The sequence below is a fragment of the Diplotaxodon limnothrissa genome, linkage group LG11, assembly GCF_057381915.1.
Source record: "Diplotaxodon limnothrissa isolate DT_005_m linkage group LG11, D_limnothrissa_male_GT1.1, whole genome shotgun sequence".
In the NCBI taxonomy this organism is placed as follows: Eukaryota; Metazoa; Chordata; class Actinopteri; order Cichliformes; family Cichlidae; genus Diplotaxodon; species Diplotaxodon limnothrissa.
The window spans coordinates 31091661-31108825 of NC_140606.1; the positions used below are offsets into that span (position 1 = coordinate 31091661).

At 39.6% G+C, this 17165-nt stretch overlaps 1 protein-coding gene across 2 annotated transcripts in view; it reads left to right on the forward strand.

Annotated features, from left to right (window-relative positions):
* The window catches only part of LOC146623204 (dynein axonemal heavy chain 11), a 38992-nt gene that overhangs the window by 17620 nt on the left and 4207 nt on the right, over positions 1 to 17165 (forward strand). For both annotated transcript variants that reach the window (XM_085365801.1, XM_085365802.1), the window contains 28 exons: positions 273 to 446; positions 1045 to 1249; positions 1624 to 1789; positions 2015 to 2117; positions 2814 to 3053; positions 3132 to 3293; positions 3397 to 3590; positions 3708 to 3870; positions 4280 to 4403; positions 4613 to 4755; positions 5657 to 5818; positions 7274 to 7507; positions 7666 to 7812; positions 7926 to 8039; positions 8124 to 8267; positions 8733 to 8915; positions 9042 to 9143; positions 9243 to 9377; positions 10655 to 10828; positions 10937 to 11172; positions 11310 to 11432; positions 14913 to 15117; positions 15237 to 15401; positions 15598 to 15738; positions 15912 to 16082; positions 16491 to 16613; positions 16709 to 16902; positions 16980 to 17128. In XM_085365801.1, the coding sequence (XP_085221927.1) occupies positions 273 to 446; positions 1045 to 1249; positions 1624 to 1789; positions 2015 to 2117; positions 2814 to 3053; positions 3132 to 3293; positions 3397 to 3590; positions 3708 to 3870; positions 4280 to 4403; positions 4613 to 4755; positions 5657 to 5818; positions 7274 to 7507; positions 7666 to 7812; positions 7926 to 8039; positions 8124 to 8267; positions 8733 to 8915; positions 9042 to 9143; positions 9243 to 9377; positions 10655 to 10828; positions 10937 to 11172; positions 11310 to 11432; positions 14913 to 15117; positions 15237 to 15401; positions 15598 to 15738; positions 15912 to 16082; positions 16491 to 16613; positions 16709 to 16902; positions 16980 to 17128 (4576 nt within the window). The remainder of the gene's footprint in view (positions 1 to 272; positions 447 to 1044; positions 1250 to 1623; positions 1790 to 2014; positions 2118 to 2813; positions 3054 to 3131; positions 3294 to 3396; positions 3591 to 3707; positions 3871 to 4279; positions 4404 to 4612; positions 4756 to 5656; positions 5819 to 7273; positions 7508 to 7665; positions 7813 to 7925; positions 8040 to 8123; positions 8268 to 8732; positions 8916 to 9041; positions 9144 to 9242; positions 9378 to 10654; positions 10829 to 10936; positions 11173 to 11309; positions 11433 to 14912; positions 15118 to 15236; positions 15402 to 15597; positions 15739 to 15911; positions 16083 to 16490; positions 16614 to 16708; positions 16903 to 16979; positions 17129 to 17165) is intronic.

Below are 17165 nucleotides of genomic sequence, written 5' to 3' on the forward strand. Positions count from 1 at the left end.
CTTCAGAAGTCTCTCATTCTGTGATATTTCAAACAGAAATTAATTTTGTTTTCACAGAACTAAACATCAAGTGCAGTTAGACAGTACTATTGGTTGGTTTACTCAGTTATAGGATTATTTTTATTTACTTTTTCTAGCACTATTATTGTAAAATAAAATAATTCATTAAAAATGTCAGGTAAACAGGACAGTTTTTTCAAGAATAAGCTTAACTGTCTAAATGACATGATGTGAATTAATCCATAACACTGTATGCTTCATTGCTTCATAAGCTCTGTGATTATCGAGCGGAGTTCAGTCAGTGGTGGACCAAAGAGATGAAGACTGTAAAACTGCCAGCACAGGGAACAGTGTTCGACTATTACCTTGACCATCAAACCAGGCGGTTTTTGCCCTGGAGTGACACCGTGCCACCCTTTGACATGGACACTTGTACACCATTACAGGTAAGAACATACCTATAAACTGCTAGAACTCAGAGTAGATCCCTCAAGAGAGAAAGGGAAACTTTTCAAAGTGGTTTTATAAATAATTACCTTTACAATCAAAAGAAGCAACCTCCTTACAGCAAAATAACCAAAAATGAACAATGCAGTCATATTAAAAATGTATGTATGCCTCAGTGAACATAATAAGAGAGGGTAAAGTCACATCCTGAGGTTATGGCAGGGGTGCTAGAATGGATGATAGGCTTGCCACTGTGTCTGATTACCATCCAGTACTCCCTATACCAGACTGTGTGGGGGTGAAGGCATGAGCAACAAGGCTTGAGCTATCACCCACGCTCTTTTGTCTTTCTTTATGCTCCTGTGTACAGCTGTGAATGCTCCAAAGGCTCTTGCTGAGCCATAATTAGTAGGGTTTTGTTCTGAGCAAATGATGCTATTATGACAGAATAGTTGTGGCATTCAGGGGAAATACAAGAAATTATAAATCACGCACAATTCACTGAACACATGTCTGTCAATAAATCACACTCAAAGAAAGCCATAATAAGCATGTGTGTTTCTGTTCTGTGTCTTCCTGCTGTTTCTATGATTGCAGGCTGTTCTTGTACACACAGCAGAGACCGTGCGTCTTCGCTACTTCATGGACTTGTTGCTGGAGAGGAGACAGCCAGTGATGCTTGTGGGGAATGCCGGAGTGGGAAAGACTGCACTCGTCAGGAACAAGTTAGACTGTCTGCCAGAAAGTTACATGACCACAAAAGTACCTTTGAACTACTACACCTCCTCCCTCATGTTGCAGGGTGAGTGGCGTTTTTGATTGTCATGTGGAACAGAGTAGCACATGCAATGAACTGTAGCACCACCTACTGGCAATGACTGTTAATGTCCGTGCACGACTCACACACTGCTTTATTTATTTATTTTATTTATATCTCTCAAAACTGCACTGTTGTACGTAGGTGTCACTTTATATTTTTCCCTAGAATGTCCTCTATCTTTCTTAACTCTAAATTCTTATTTACACCAAGTTGAGAGAGAAGCAGTATTTCGATTATCCTGTGTGTCCAATACATGTAGTGAATTGCCAGTAAAAATCTTTGATCTTTAAAAATCTTAGTTAAATTTGGTTCAGTCAATGTTTTTATTGCTGTTCATTTGTTTATTTCTGTTGCAGCGATCTTAGAGCGACCATTAGAGAAAAGAGCAGGCAGAAGCTACTCCCCTGTAGGCAACAGAAGGCTGATCTACTTTATAGATGACATGAACATGCCAGCTATGGACAATTATGGCACAGTGCAGCCTCACACACTTATACGCCAACATCTGGATTATGGGCACTGGTAAGACGACTCTGCACACACCAAGCCAAAACAAGTCAAGTCAGAGATTCTGTATAGTTTCTCTAAGGAGCACGGACAGACATAGCATAACAGCATATGCAAGAATAAAAAAAACTTGCAAACAATATGAACAAACAGTACCTGTTTTTCAGCTGTAATCTCGTGACAGTTTTTTTTTTTTTTGATTAGCCATTGAAACCTTCTTCAATTTCCTTCTCTCTGCAGTTATGACAGACAGAAACTGACCCTGAAAGAAATACATAATACCCAATATGTTGCCTGTATGAATCCAACTGCTGGGACTTTCATTATCAACCCCAGATTACAGGTATGATAGCAGGTAAAACTGTTGTATATACCAACATAATCTATTTTTCAAAAAATATAGTTATGCAGAGCAGTGCTGATGGTTTGAGTTGTAGTTTAAATTAATCTAAATTAAAGTGGATGTGCAATAATGCACAAATCCTGCATTATCATGCTTTTTTCATTGCTTTCTAATCTTCAGAAACTGTTTTGAACCTAATTTTAAATGTTGATAAATTTAATCTCCTGAGACCCTACATGCTCATATGGGGACATTACATCTGCACCTTTTACTTTATTCTGACATACAGTGTTTTATATTTGTTACTTACTTTTATACTTTGTTAAGCAATGGCAATTTTATTTACTTATTCTGTAAAATTAGCCCATTGTCACCACATCACAAATGTTAAAAAAAAGTATGTAACAAAGTTTGTTTGTTTACTCAAATAAGAGCTCGATTTCAACAGTGCTTTATATTGTGAAGATATTATGGGGGTTCTATTTTATTGGTGTGGGACTTCATACCACTACTTAATACATACTACTGCTACTACAAAGAAAACACAATATGTGTCAAGAATGATTGCTACTTCTACATTCATACATTTGTCACAGTGTTTGGTGTTTAACAGAGCCCATTTCTAAGCAAGATGTTATCTATACACATATATACTAAACACATTTTGCAATTTTTGTGTGCCTTTGCTCTCTACAGAGGCATTTCTCTGTGTTTGCAGTGAACTTTCCTCCATGTGATGCTCAGAGGTCGATCTTCAGTCAGATCCTGTGTAGTCATCTGAAGCAGCAGCTCTTCAGTCCCCTTGTTCAGAGTAGTGCTGCAGCTGTCATTCAGGCAGCCATAACTCTTCACCACAAGATGGTTCATAATTTTCTGCCCACAGCCATCAAGTTTCACTACACGTTTAATCTTCGAGATCTGTCAAATGTCTTTCAGGTATTGCCCATAGTAAACACTCATACAACTTGACTTGTGTATTAAAAGTAAAATATTAATATGATATGTGAAATTAAGGGCATCCTCTTCTCTGGACCTGAGAATGTGAAAGACAGCGCTGACCTGGCACAGTTGTGGCTCCACGAGTCCTGCAGAGTATACTCAGACAGACTGGTAGATCTAAAGGACCTGCAGCTTTTTCAGAAGTTCCAGTTGGAGACTATGCAAGAATGTTTTGAGGTGCAAAGCAGCTTTTGAGAAACAGAATAAACTGCTGCTTTTCATCATCACATAAAAACTTTACCCATTATTATTACTATGCCTGTTTCCTGTTTTCTTCTAGGGACTGGAGGATATAAAGGTGAAAAAGCAGCCCCTCCTTTATTGCCACTTTGCCCAGATGGGTGAGAAAGCCTCCTATACCCCTGTCACAGACTGGTCTGCACTCAGCACCATCCTCACGGATGCCCTGGAAAGCTACAATGAGATTCATCCAGCCATGAACCTAGTGTTGTTTGAAGATGCCATGCAACATGTGTAAGTGGAGCTGGTTTCCATATAAATATCATAGTTATAATAAAACTATGTCATACTGGAAAAATAATATGATGTAAATATAATTAGAACTATAATGAAGAGATGTGTTATTGCCAGCTGCCACATCAGTCGTATCTTGGAAACTCCAAGAGGTCATGGCTTACTGGTCGGAGTCGGGGGCAGTGGGAAGCAAAGCCTGACTCGTCTGGCTGCCTACCTATCCTCTGTGGAAGTCTTCCAAATTATTCTGAGTAAAGGTTACACAGTCCAGGACTTCAAGGTAAATACTTGGTGACAGATTAGAGCCAAGAACATGAACCACTGTTTGACTTTCACAGGTTATGAAAATGTAGAGGAAAAAACGTTCTTTAAATCAAGGTGCCTTTAAAGAATACCCAGATGAGCTTTCCTTCTCGCCGAATGCAGCATATTGATATAATTCAGTTTTGCTGAGATCCTCCAGTGATGCATAAAATAATTGTCAGATACTATTAAAAGACACTGGGCAATATTTTAATACATTATTGATGAGGTAAGCCTATCAATTTATCATTTAAAAGCCTCTTAAAAAATCAAAGTGTTAATCATGGGATTTTAGATATCCAATTGATGAATTTATTGATCAGTTTGATCTTCATGCCACTCAATATGAATATTATCCATTCATGGCCTGTGTGGTTTTTGTGTAGATGGATTTGGCCGGTTTGTTCCTGAAGGCTGGAGTGCAGAACAAGCGTGTGGCTTTGCTCCTGAGTGACGCACAAATATCCGATGACCGGTTTCTGGTCATTATTAATGACTTTCTGGCATCAGGTCAGACCCAAACTCCAAATTAATTTACACTGTGTTGTTTCATCTGTTCACCTGACTCATATACCTGTTCGGTATATGTAGCATTTTTTCTTTATGATTGTGAAGTACAATCATACTTCAAATGCATTCAGCCTCTAAGATTGTTCTGTTCTGAATATCCATCATTAGCATTTGCTAGTCTGTAATAATGACTGTGTTTTGCTGTACAGGGGAAGTTCCTGAGGTTTTCAGTGAGGAGGAGATTGAAAGTATTGTGTCTGGGGTGAGAGCTGATGTGCGAGGCCTTGGTCTTCTGGACAACAGGGAAAACTGTTGGAAATTTTTCACAGATCGAGTGGGACTACAGCTCAAGGTTTAGTCTTTCAGATTTCGTATGTTTTTTTTAATCCACCAATGCATTTAAATTTAACATGTTCTGTTAGAGTTTTAATGGTAATCTGTCTTCTACAACAACAACTACCCCCTGATCCTTTAAAAGGTTCCAGTTATGCACTGAAGGCTGACATTAAAAAGTGAGATTATTAGCTCTGGATGAATTCAGGGCTGAAAATACACTGCATGAATTGAGTGCCCGGATCCCGAAGAACATCTGGAATAACCTCTCTCTTTTCTCATTTCAATTTTATTATAAGCTGTTAAAAAGTAAGAATTGAAATGTTTCATTTTTGCCCTGTCTTCGTCCCCAAAACACCCGGATCCCAATCTGGATCAGGATTGACTCCAAAAGTTAATCACCTCCAGGCTGGGTCAAATCCTACTACTGGTAAATTTATCATGCAAATCCATTCATAACTTTTAGAGAAATTCTGCTACCAAACAAACAAACTAAAATAAAGAGAAATTCTTACACATACATTAGATTTGAGCTGGGGAAATTAAAAGCACAGCTGCTGTTTAATATTACTAAATATGTTTAACAAGCTGAATTAACCAAGCCTGACAAAGTGGGGGGGTTAAAAGGAAGGAAATTCTTTTCTCAGTCACTACACATGTATGCCATCCAGCTAGTGTTTGCGCCAGGGCCTCTGGTAGCGTCACCGTCTGCTCCAGCCAACTGGGAATGTAGCTCCTGTCTATGTGCCAAGGTGTTGAAAGTGGGGGCCCAGGCTGCTGCCAGTTTCCCTTTGGAGATGCATCATTTCAATGTCTGTGACCTGTGTTGATTTTCCTACGTGTACTCTTTGATGAAGTGTGTTTCTACTAATCTTTTAGTGCACATGGTAGACTTTCTCTCTTTGCTTTCTTCTTTGCAGGTAGTCCTGTGTTTCTCTCCTGTGGGCAGTGTTCTGCAGGTTAGGGCTCGTCACTTTCCAGCCCTCATCAACTCCACAATCATCGACTGGTTTTATTCTTGGACCCCTGAAGCTCTGCAGTCAGTCAGCTACAGGTTCATCCAAGAAGTTGAAGGCATTGAGGTCAGGCTTTTGAACTCAAGAACAATATCTCATAATGTCTTATAACTTAACGGTCATATTCTGTACAACACAACATGTGCCAAATTACTAAAAAAAACAATATCAGCTGTCAGATATGTATGCAGCTGGTACTGTATCTTGCCTAGGTTTGTCATGTACCCTGATATTCGGGACTCAGTTGGACTTTAATGAACACCTTGTAATTATTGCTGTGCAGCTGGATTAAGTTTTCCATGGATCCTTCATCATTAGTTCTCTTCTGAGGTTCTGACAAATTGCCGAACACATGCCTGGGGACACTCAGTGAGTGCAGCATATCATTGTTTTCCATCATGGCAGTGGAATGATCACAACCCAGACTCATTTATGTTAATGAGAGAAGAGTGATTAAGCACATAACGACCCTCTAAGGTGGCACAGCTGTCACAACCAGGAAGCGTCATCACATATGTGAACATGTGCCAGACCATTACTTTCCACTCTTGAGTGTTGTGCATGTTCATGTGCAGGCGTGTCTTGTTGTAATAGTAGCTGTAGTGCTTAGAAGTTGTGTGATGATGATGATGACGATGATTAGGGGATGTTGCAGCTGTAGTAGATTCGTGCACAAGGGTGGAAGTAGGACTAAAGTTCTCCTGTAACCAAAATATATGTATGAGAGCTTAAATAGTATAATCAAATCAAATGAAAAGTATATCTTTATAGGTGCAGAGGAGAAGAAACCAAAAACAATGTGAAACTGTACATGTAAAGTAATTTATTAAACCATTGTTAATGATTGTTTATCTTCTTAAAGAGGCAGGACTGCAAGAAATGAAATGATCATTCATTTAAAGTTAGAAATGCACAACCTGCTAATAGTTGTTACACAAGGCCAATCAGAGAGTTTCTGTCGCATCTCAACAGAGCACAGCACGCTTTGTCAAGTGCATTGTGTCAGATCTTAATTAATAATGATTTTTTCCCTGTGGCTCTGTGATCATTAACAATGGCTTTTTGTGAGTTATGGTCAGGTTTGATCCTTGTATTCTCTGATCATTTGTTTTTGCTTTAATTGATCACTAACTGTGTGATTAATGCAGGCTGTGTGTCATTGTGTGCCGTATGATGAATACCAAGTCAGGATGCAGTATTATGGTCACAGTAGATGGTGTTTATAAAGTTGGAGGCCACCAGATATAATGTAAGCAGTGTGCATGTTTTACAAGCTTGCACGTCAGTGGTCTAAACACATTATTTTCACAGAGGTTTCAAAGCATAATCATTTCTGCTAGCTGCACCTAAATTTCAGATTGAGTAAGTCAGGGCCGGCCAAGTAAGATGGCAAAACTTGTAGATGAATTCAAAATTTATGAAGATAATATTTCAGTTCCTATCAGGCCTGGGATGTTAAACTCCACTCAATCCAGCTCACCCTGTTCGCCCCTCTCCCCCCTTGTCTGCTTATTTTTACAGCCTGCCGTCCAGGAATCCATCAGTCTTTTCATGGCCTATGTTCACACTAGTGTCAACCAGGCAAGTGAAAAATACCAGCGCAATGAGAAGAGGTACAATTACACCACCCCCAAGAGCTTTCTCCAGCAAATCACCCTGTACAGAAACCTTCTGGAGAAAAGCCGGGCTCAGCTTCAGCACAAGATGAACCGACTCGACAGCGGCCTTCAGAAACTCCAAACCACTGCTGCTCAGGTAAATCTTTAATCTGCACTGTAGGCGACTGATTTCTGGGCAAGAGATGTTAGGCTAAGGTAAACAACAAACAGTACTTCCTTTTTTATGCTTTTCCATGACATTAAGTATTTCACATATTGAAGTATTGTGAGTATGTTTCTTTCTTATATATACAGGTTGAAGATCTAAAAGCTAAACTTGCATCCCAAGATGCTGAACTGACCCTTAAAAATGAGAACATCGAAGCTCTGATTGCTAAGATTGGACAGCAAACTGAGAGGGTGAGCAGCAAGAGAGAGGCTGCAGATGTTGAGGCACAAAAGGTGACTAGTCCTGTCACATATTGTATAACACACATTCTTTGGCATTGCACTCTACAGACCACATTGTTAAATAGATGTGTGGAATCCAATTTGTTATGGTTGCTTTTGTGCAGGTTGCTGTGATCCAGGCAGAAATTGCTGTCAAACAGAAGGAGTGTGAAAATGACCTATCCAAGGCAGAGCCGTTACTGGCAGCCGCCACAGCAGCACTGAACACCCTCAACAAGGTACTAGATTTTATCAGACTAGACAGAATTACGTAAAAATTTGCAGTCTTTCTCAATATATAATGTTATATAATATTCTTTCAGGTGAATCTTACTGAGCTGAAGGCCTTTCCAAACCCCCCGGCAGCAGTAATCAATGTAGCAGCAGCTGTGATGGTCCTGCTGGCCCCTCGTGGTCGAGTGCCTAAGGATCGGAGCTGGAAGGCAGCACGGGCCTTCATGGGCAAGGTTAAGCCATCATCATGTCAATTGCATCTGCCTGATTAATGTCAATCTAATTTGTGAGTGGGCCTTGACCCTGGCCCTGCCCAACTCCAGTGCTCACATTACAGCTGGATGGCTCTATGAATTTGCTCACTCACTGCTGGAGCAAGTGTGCAAACCTCCCTCCTCTGCTTCTTGCTTCTGTTAATGCAAGTGTGACTGGAAAACGTTTGGTTTTAATTGCATTTGATTAATTATTTTAGATGCCAGCTTCGGGTATCACTTTTTAAAATTTTTCACCACAGGACTTAATCCTAAGAATTGTTGATGAGAGGAATCAAATATAACCCTCATTTTGTGGGACTTTCTCTTTTGTAAGCAAAGAATTAAAGTGTTTGAAGTGGTTATGATTCGCAACATGCTCTATTTGTGTTCCATTTTCAGCCTTCATCAAATGCTGTCTCATTTGTTTTGGTTTTTGTGTGTCAGGTGGATGATTTCCTGCAGGCCTTGATGTCGTATGATAAGGAGCACATCCCTGAGTCATGCCTGACTGTGGTGAAACAAGAATATCTGAGAAACCCAGACTTTCACCCTGATCTAGTTTGGACCAAATCTACAGCTGCAGCTGGTCTTTGTGCCTGGACCATTAATATTGTGAGATATTACGAGGTCAGCCATTGCATTCAAATAAACTCTAAGGCAGTTTCTTATGTTTCCTATGAGAAATCTTATTCTTCATTTTAAAGTTTTTTTTTTTTTCACACATGCTGTATTTATTTTTTATTTATTTTGCAGATCTATTGTGAGGTGATTCCAAAAAGGCATGCCTTGTCACAAGCTAATGCAGAGCTAGAAACAGCAACAGCCAAACTGTTGGCACTTCAAAAGAAGTTGGCAGTGAGTACAATGTTATTCTTACCTAAGTCACTCAGTCTAAATACTGCATTTTCTTTATCGTTTTTAATTTGCATGGCTTCCTTCCTTTTGTTTCTATAGGATCTTGATGCCAGCCTCCAGAACATAACAGCTCAGTATGAAATGGCTACAGCTGAGAAAATCAGTTGTCAGGAGGAGGTGATGCGTACCACCCAGACCATAGAGCTGGCCAACCGACTAGTCAAGGGTTTAATGGTAAACAAGGGGAGATAGAGGAGTTTGGTCGTGTCATTGGGGCTGACCTGGCATACAGTTAACTGTCAATTTGCTGGAGATATGCATGGAGAGGTGCTGGTAATAGAATTGCATCAGTAATCTGGACTGGAAGTTGTTATGTCCTGGCAGGATGGCCTGACAGTTGTGTGAGCAGATCAGGCAAAGGGAGATTTTACAGCCCAGCCCAGCAGCATACCGGGGACTTGTGAGACAGGTAGAGAGGGCTGGACCACTGAAAACGCATGGCTGAACTGGGCAACTGGCTGGCTGAGCAGTTTCCAAATTGAGGAGTGAAGAGAAATGGCAAGAGGTCTACACTAACACTACCCTGTGTCTGTGTGGTAGATGTGTGAGCACTTCTGAGCTTGTCCAAAGAGTAAAAAAATTATTTCTTCAGAGGTTTTTTTTTTTTTTTTTAAATTATTTGAAAAAGTGCAGATGGGAAATTATGGAATGTGGAGAATATAAATGTCGATAGCTGCATATTTATGTAGCTGGTTTAATATAACATTCAACTTTGCTGCATTCCTTTGCATGTCTTTTTTAGTCAGCCAAATCTTTATCTTTATGGATGCTAATATGAAATAAAATATGGTCATTTCAGTGGCCATTTTGCAAGTTCGACTTCCTTATTCCAGAAAATAAATGCGGTTTGCATGGAACGGTTTGGCTTTTAAGCATATCAAGATAAATGTTTTGTCTTTATGGCATTGACCTGGAAGCAATAGTGTACAGACTAATAAATCAGGCCGTCTATATTTAATCATTAACTTACCTCAAAGCCTCAACAGCTGTTGGAAATTAACAATGTCTCACCCCAGACTGAGTGATATTACAGGCAATCCATAATACATTAGAGTAAAATTATAGTGATTTTTAACTGTCTGAGAATTTATTATGTGACATATTCTAGATCCACAGCCCCTTGTAAGAAAATGCCATGCGTGATTTATTGTTGTAGGCTGTCACAGTCACAGTATTGAAGGTTTAAATGAATGCTAAATTGATGCCGAGTGAATCTACAGCCAAACACCCAGAGTTATTGTAAGGGAATTGCAGTTGTATGCTTTACTGCTTACATCTTCTTAGTTTGCATGATAAATGTGAGCAGTGGGAAGCTGCCTAGGATGCACATAATTCAGAAGCACAGATTGTTTACTTCTTGATGTAAATGGTCATGAGATGGACTGCTCTCTTTGGTATTTTGTGTGTATTTTTTAAAGATGATATTGAAGCTTGCTGTTTGTGTCTTATAGTCAGAGAAGGAGCGCTGGTCCCTGAAAATTGTCCAGTTTGAAAAGCAAAAGAAAACCCTGTGTGGTGATGTGCTCCTCACGTCAGCATTTGTCTCCTACATGGGTTACTTTACCAGCCAGTATCGTGTGGAGCTTTTTAACAACAAGTGGATTCCTTTCCTTAGATCTCTGAATGTAAGCAACATACTTTCACTACCATCCTTCTTTCTCTGAGTCTGAACTGGAGTGCACAGCCACCAGTGCTTGAACCAAAATGACATCATTCCTGTGTTTCTGTTCCAGGTCTCTGTACCCCTGACAGACGGCCTGGATCCAGTCCTCATGCTTACAGATGATGCCACCGTGGCTGCTTGGCATAACCAGGGTCTGCCAAATGATAGGATGTCTATTGAGAACGCGGCCATCCTGACCACCAGTGAGCGTTGGCCACTCATCATCGACCCACAGCAGCAGGGCATCAAGTGGATCAGAAATCAGCTAGCGTCAGAGCTGAGGGTGGTGCAGCTTGGACAGAAAGGGTGAGAAGCGGTAAATTATTGTCAGTTTTGCTGTCACAGTGTGATTGTATTACTCGTGTCAGTGAGTGCTCATGAAACTTAAAAATTTGCAGCTCCAGTCATGTTTCTTTTTCTTGTTTTTCTTTCTTTCTATACAGTTGTTTAGATGTGATTGAACAAGCTCTTGTCTTTGGGGAAACTGTCGTGATAGAGAACCTGCCAGAAAAGGTAGACCCGGTTCTGGAGCCTCTACTAGGCAGGAAAACTATTAAACAAGGAAGGTTGGTACTAAAACATGAACAGTACACGTTTAAGCATTTTTTAGCTTGCAAAGATCATTAAAAAAACCCACTACTGCTCTGTTACGTAGCATTGGTGCTGTTGCACGCCAAATAATGCTTTAAATCAATATGCGGTTTTTGCATCACCGTTCCTTCATAAGTCGATATACCCACAACTTGTCCCAATGCATCTGTCATGTGAGACAATAGAAGCACATTTGCCAGATGGTTGAATCTCACTGAGCTTTGAAGCACCAGTAAGACATGTCTGAATGCATTATTATTGCCTGCTCTTTAGATTATAAATGAATTTTGCGGCACATCGCCTGAATCCCTGAGGCCAACGTATTGATTGGCCCCTCAAGACTGGTGATGGATGTATATTTGTGTGTTCATATTCTTTAGGTGCAATGAATATTGAACAGCTTAGCCTAAGCGTAAAGGCTGAATTCGGCACAGTCATGGTTATGTAAAAAGACTCCTGTCTCCTACAGAAAAATGGCATCTAACATAATAAATTCATAAGTCGTCTATCACCATGAAAGACTCAAGTCAGCTTCAGTAACCTAACTAAACACTGTAACTGTAGGTGGTTTGCTCGTATTTGTCTCCATACTGTACCTTTAGAGCAATTGTGGACTAATTTATACATTTACACTACATTTGGATTTCTTTTAACCAGAGTGGGGTCATATTTGTGAATTATATCATTAAGTTTGTCAAATAGTGCTGCTATTTAAATTTATTTACTGAAAATGAAAAATTAATATCATATAAAGAAAATGTATATCATAGTGTCCTAAACAATACAGTGTCTTTATAGTCATGGTTAGAGTTACTTTCAAGTACTATAACAACTCTCACACACAAACAGGACTCACATCCAACAATAAATCCACTAAGTTAGACCCTCGATTCCAGCCCAACTAGTGGTGGCAGATGGCTGCCCCTCCGTGAACCTGGTTCTGAATCTGATTCAGAATCAGAATACTTTATTAATCCCTAAGGAAATTATGTGGGTTCTGCAGGAGGTGTCTTCCTGTTAAAGGGGTGTTTTTCTTTTCCACTGTTGCCAAAGTGCTAGCTCATAAGGGTTTTTCTGATTGTTGCAGTTTTCTCTGTTTTCTTTGTATTCTTGTAGGGTCACTGCCTACATTACAATATAAAGCATCTTGAGGCAACTGATGTTGTGATTTGGAGCTATATAAATAAAACTGAATTGAATATAATAAGTATAATAGGTATTGCTTTATTGTATGTGTGAAGCACTGGAGACAAGTGAACTGTTTAGTTCTTAAATTAATTACTGATTTGTCTGGTCTTGCTGCATTCTAGCAGTCTTGGCTTAGTCAAGCTTTTCCTTGATGAACAGATGTGCCTTATTGGCTGTAGTGTGAATCTGTTTTAAGCATACAAAGCAAGAAATGCATATTTCACTGAAATTTGTTAATTTTTGTGGGGTTTTTTTTTTTTTGTTTGTTTTTGTTTGTTTTTTGTTTTTTGTTAAACATTTGGATGTTTATATCTTTGGCTTGGTGTTGTAATAGTCCTTAGTTTGAAAGTGATGGATCTAGCTTCCAGGTCTGAAAAGTGAGCTAGTGTTGGAGTTTTTTCTAATGGCCAGCAGCAAGTGAACTTCTGGTTGGAAAAGAAGAAAATATCCACTTGTATAAAATTACCCTCTGGTTCCTTTGGTCTGTAACCTCAGTAAACACCTTCCTGATGAATTTACGAGCTGAATGTGACACAACATCAAGTAAATTTGGTAAATTATGGTCCCCATTAGAGTCAAAGAGGAGGATAAAGCAGGATATTATAATAGGTCGCTACAATATGTGTGTGCACTATGTTCAGTTTCTCATTTAGTTCCACCTCTCCTCTCCGTCTTGTGTAGTTTCAGAAAATCAATATGCAGAGAGCAAAAATGTCAAGTCCAAGGCTTTACAATCGGAGTTTACTAACTTGTGTGTGTCATCAAAGTGGTTACATCCATTTTTAAATATAGAATTTCTTTACTCAGTAATGATGTTTTACATAAAACATTATAACTATATAATTTCTGGCATAAACATAATAATATACACAACCTCATAATAAATAAAATCATTATAAAATTAGTACTTACTAATATTAGCAACTATTATTAGTAATCACCAGAGTTTAATTAATTAACAATTTAATGTTTGTAAGCAATGGCTATTCTAAAAAGCCACCAATTAAGTTAATATCAATTTGAAGCAGTCAAATCTTTTTGCAAAATCATCGCCCCTGGGAATTCTTTTGGCGGTGATACTCGTGCATTTGTAGTTCACTAATAATTAAGCTTTGTTACGACGATATGGTGACTTTTTATGGTGGTGGTTATTATTATTATTATTATTATTATTATTATTATTATTATTATTATTATTATTAAAAAAAGGACAACTCTCTCTGATTTCAAACTCGGTTTTTCAAACACGACCACTATTCTGGTGAAAATTTCCAAACCACTGGTGTCACTAAAGTAGCTGCTCTGCAAATACCTCAGTTACCAAAGAAAAATACAGTAAATTCCATAAACTGGACAAGCAACAGCAGAATAAATAGAAAATACGACATATTGACGTCCTGCTTTGATCTCCTACTCAGAAATGTTTACATCTTTCTTGCTCTGATATTTGTAAGACCATGAATATTGAATATTCGGGCGAATGTTCATCGAGCGTCTTTTGAAGCCCTGTCTGTCCAGGCGTAACAATTCATCATAGTAAATCTGATTATAAGTTTATCCCTTGTAGATGACCCACACGCTTGTTTCTGTCGATGATTAATACAACCTGCTGGGGCGGCCATGATGGATCTCGTAGGTCTCCACAGCTGAAGTTCATTAATAATTGGAATGTTGTAGAGTGTGAAGTAATGAATACTAATTATTCCTTTCATGGCTGACGGAAGACTACAAGCCAATCCATCAGCAAGGACTTTAATTTGGTGGAGTAATGGTTCTATCAATAGTACATTAATTCTGGCTTGTGAAGATATAGAGTTGAACCAGACCCAGGCCATGAGGAACCTGTGCCATAAAAATTGGGGCCTTGCCTGACATCCAAGGGGTAATTAGAGATAAATGAAAAGCCACCAGGTTCGTCAAGCCACTGCTAATTTAATTGAAATGCAGGAACAGATAAATATTGGCTGGTGCCATGATAATCTTTCATATTTACTCAAGAATATTTGTCTATAGGGTAAGTGACATTTGGAGCCAAACTAAAGTTGTAGGGCAAAAACAGAAGTGCAGTTCAGACCATCTTCATCATAATCATGGCTTGCTTTTTTTAAGTACACTTCCTGCCAGGTAACAAGTCTAACAAGGGGGTACGATACCAGGCTGTCTTCTTTTTATCACTTACTTCTATAATCTAAATAACCAACATGCTGTTGAGGCCTCATTGTCCTTCAGATTAAATAAATAAAAATATTTGTGGTCCTATTATCCAGGTACATTCTAATTGGAGGCAAGGAGTGCACTTACAACAGTAATTTTAAACTCATTCTTCACACCAAGTTGGCCAATCCACATTTCCCTCCTGAGCTCCAGGCCCAGACCACCCTGATCAACTTCACCGTGACTCCTAAGGGCCTGGAGGAGCAGCTGCTGGGACAGGTAGTCTCTCGGGAGAGACCTGATTTGGAGGAACTAAAGGTAATCCACAGATGAAAGTTACATTCTTTTTCGAGTAAAGCATTTTGTCTACATGATAATCCTTAATACCTGATAGGAAAAATGTGCAGTTTTGAACTGTTCTGAGTACATTTTCCAAGACGAAGCTGACCACGCAGCAGAACCACTTCAAGATTGAGCTGAGAAGGTTTGAAGATGACCTGCTGAATCGCCTCTCTGCAGCCCATGGTAATTTTCTAGGGGATATTTTTCTGGTGGAGCAACTTGAGAATACCAAGACTACAGCCGCTCACATTCAATGCAAGGTAAGGCTATTTTTCTTTTTGTTGTTTTTTTTGTCACTCGGTTGTTTTTTTTTTTTTTTTGAATGTCATAAACAGCAAGCACCTCATTTTATTGCATTAGCTGCAAATGATGTGTAGTTAGGAATAAGTGTAATGAGAGGGTTTTGGAGCATGACTGAGAGCCTAATAGCTCATTTTGTGCAATTGGAACTCACAGGTGGCGGAGGCCAGAGAGAACGAGAGAAAGATCAACGAGGCTCGAGAACTATACCGCCCAGCAGCTGAGAGAGCATCGCTCCTCTTCTTTATCATCGACAACCTCAGCAAGATTAACCTGATGTACCAGTTTTCTCTCAAGGTGAAACCTTTACCCCTGAAGTGCTCTTAGAGGACAGATATCGCTTTGTGGTTTTTGCAATTATTATTTATCTTTATGTAAAAATGAGCTTAAACATGTCCCTCTATACCAGATGTCAGTCCAAAAAAACTTGTTTGCATACACATGGTGTCCTCGTTTTTGTTGCATTCCAGACCTTTAACTCGGTGTTTAATAAAGCAATGGAGCGTGCCGAATGGGATGAGGATGTGAGGACCAGAGTCTGCTCCCTCAGTGAGGCCATCACCTATTCTGTATTCCTGTACACCAGCCAGGGCCTGTTTGAGAGAGACAAGTTAACCTTCTTGTCACACACTGCCTTCCAGGTGAGGGACTCAGGACCGCCTCAGAGGTGGGGCCTCCTGTCATCCTCATCAATCAAAGTACTTTTCTTCCCCCACATTAACTTCAATTAAAAGCAGTCAGGAATACCATACGCTGCTATTGATTACCTCTCACACCTTGCACCGTGGCTGCTGCTCACACAGTTGGTTCTGACAAGGGGGCTGGTTCTGATGGCATAATGCAATTATCTGTCATTGCACCAACTGTTTTCATCTTGGAAACTGTGGCACTCTGAAGGCTGTCCTTCATGTGGCTATTTCACATTCAGAGGCCTGTAAAAGTTTACCCAGCACCATTTCCTGAGTTTTCCCATTTTTATTTCAGTAGCTGTGGAAATTCTATCAATAACAGAGAGCTCATAATAAACTGCTTTTGGTACTTCTCCTCAGATTCAGCTCAAGGAGAAACTGATTGATATGCAGGAATTAGACTTCTTGCTGCGCTATCCCGTGGAGGCAAGCAAAGTTAGTCCAGTGCCGTTCCTCTCTATGTCTGCCTGGGGGGCCATTAAGGTACAGTAAATATTAAGATGACACATTCGACAAATGAAAAGTTCATATTTTCACTCTTTTTAAGTGAAGTATCAATGTGTGTTTCTTTGTTGCAGACAATTTCTACAATTGAGGGCTTCAGTGGACTTGACAGAGACATAGAGAGCTCACCGAATCGCTGGAGGAAGATAGTTGAGTCCAGCTGTCCTGAAAATGAAAGGCTTCCTCAAGACTGGAAGAATACGAATTCCCTCCAGAGGCTGATTATCCTGAGAGCTCTTCGCCCTGATCGGATGACCTACACACTAAGGTGAGTAAACTCACTAAAGCACATTTGTGTTTCTAGTTATTGTACACAACTGAGCTTTTGATGATGTCTCCTGGCAGGAAATTTGTAGAGGAAAGCATGGGAGCTAAGTATGTGGACAGTGCCAGGCTGGAATTTGAGAGGCTGTTTGAAGACAGCGGTCCCTCAACACCTGTGTTCTTCATCCTCTCACCTGGAGTGGATCCACTCAGAGATGTAGAGAAACTTGGTATGATGTATATTCTTTGTTAGTTACAAATCCTGTA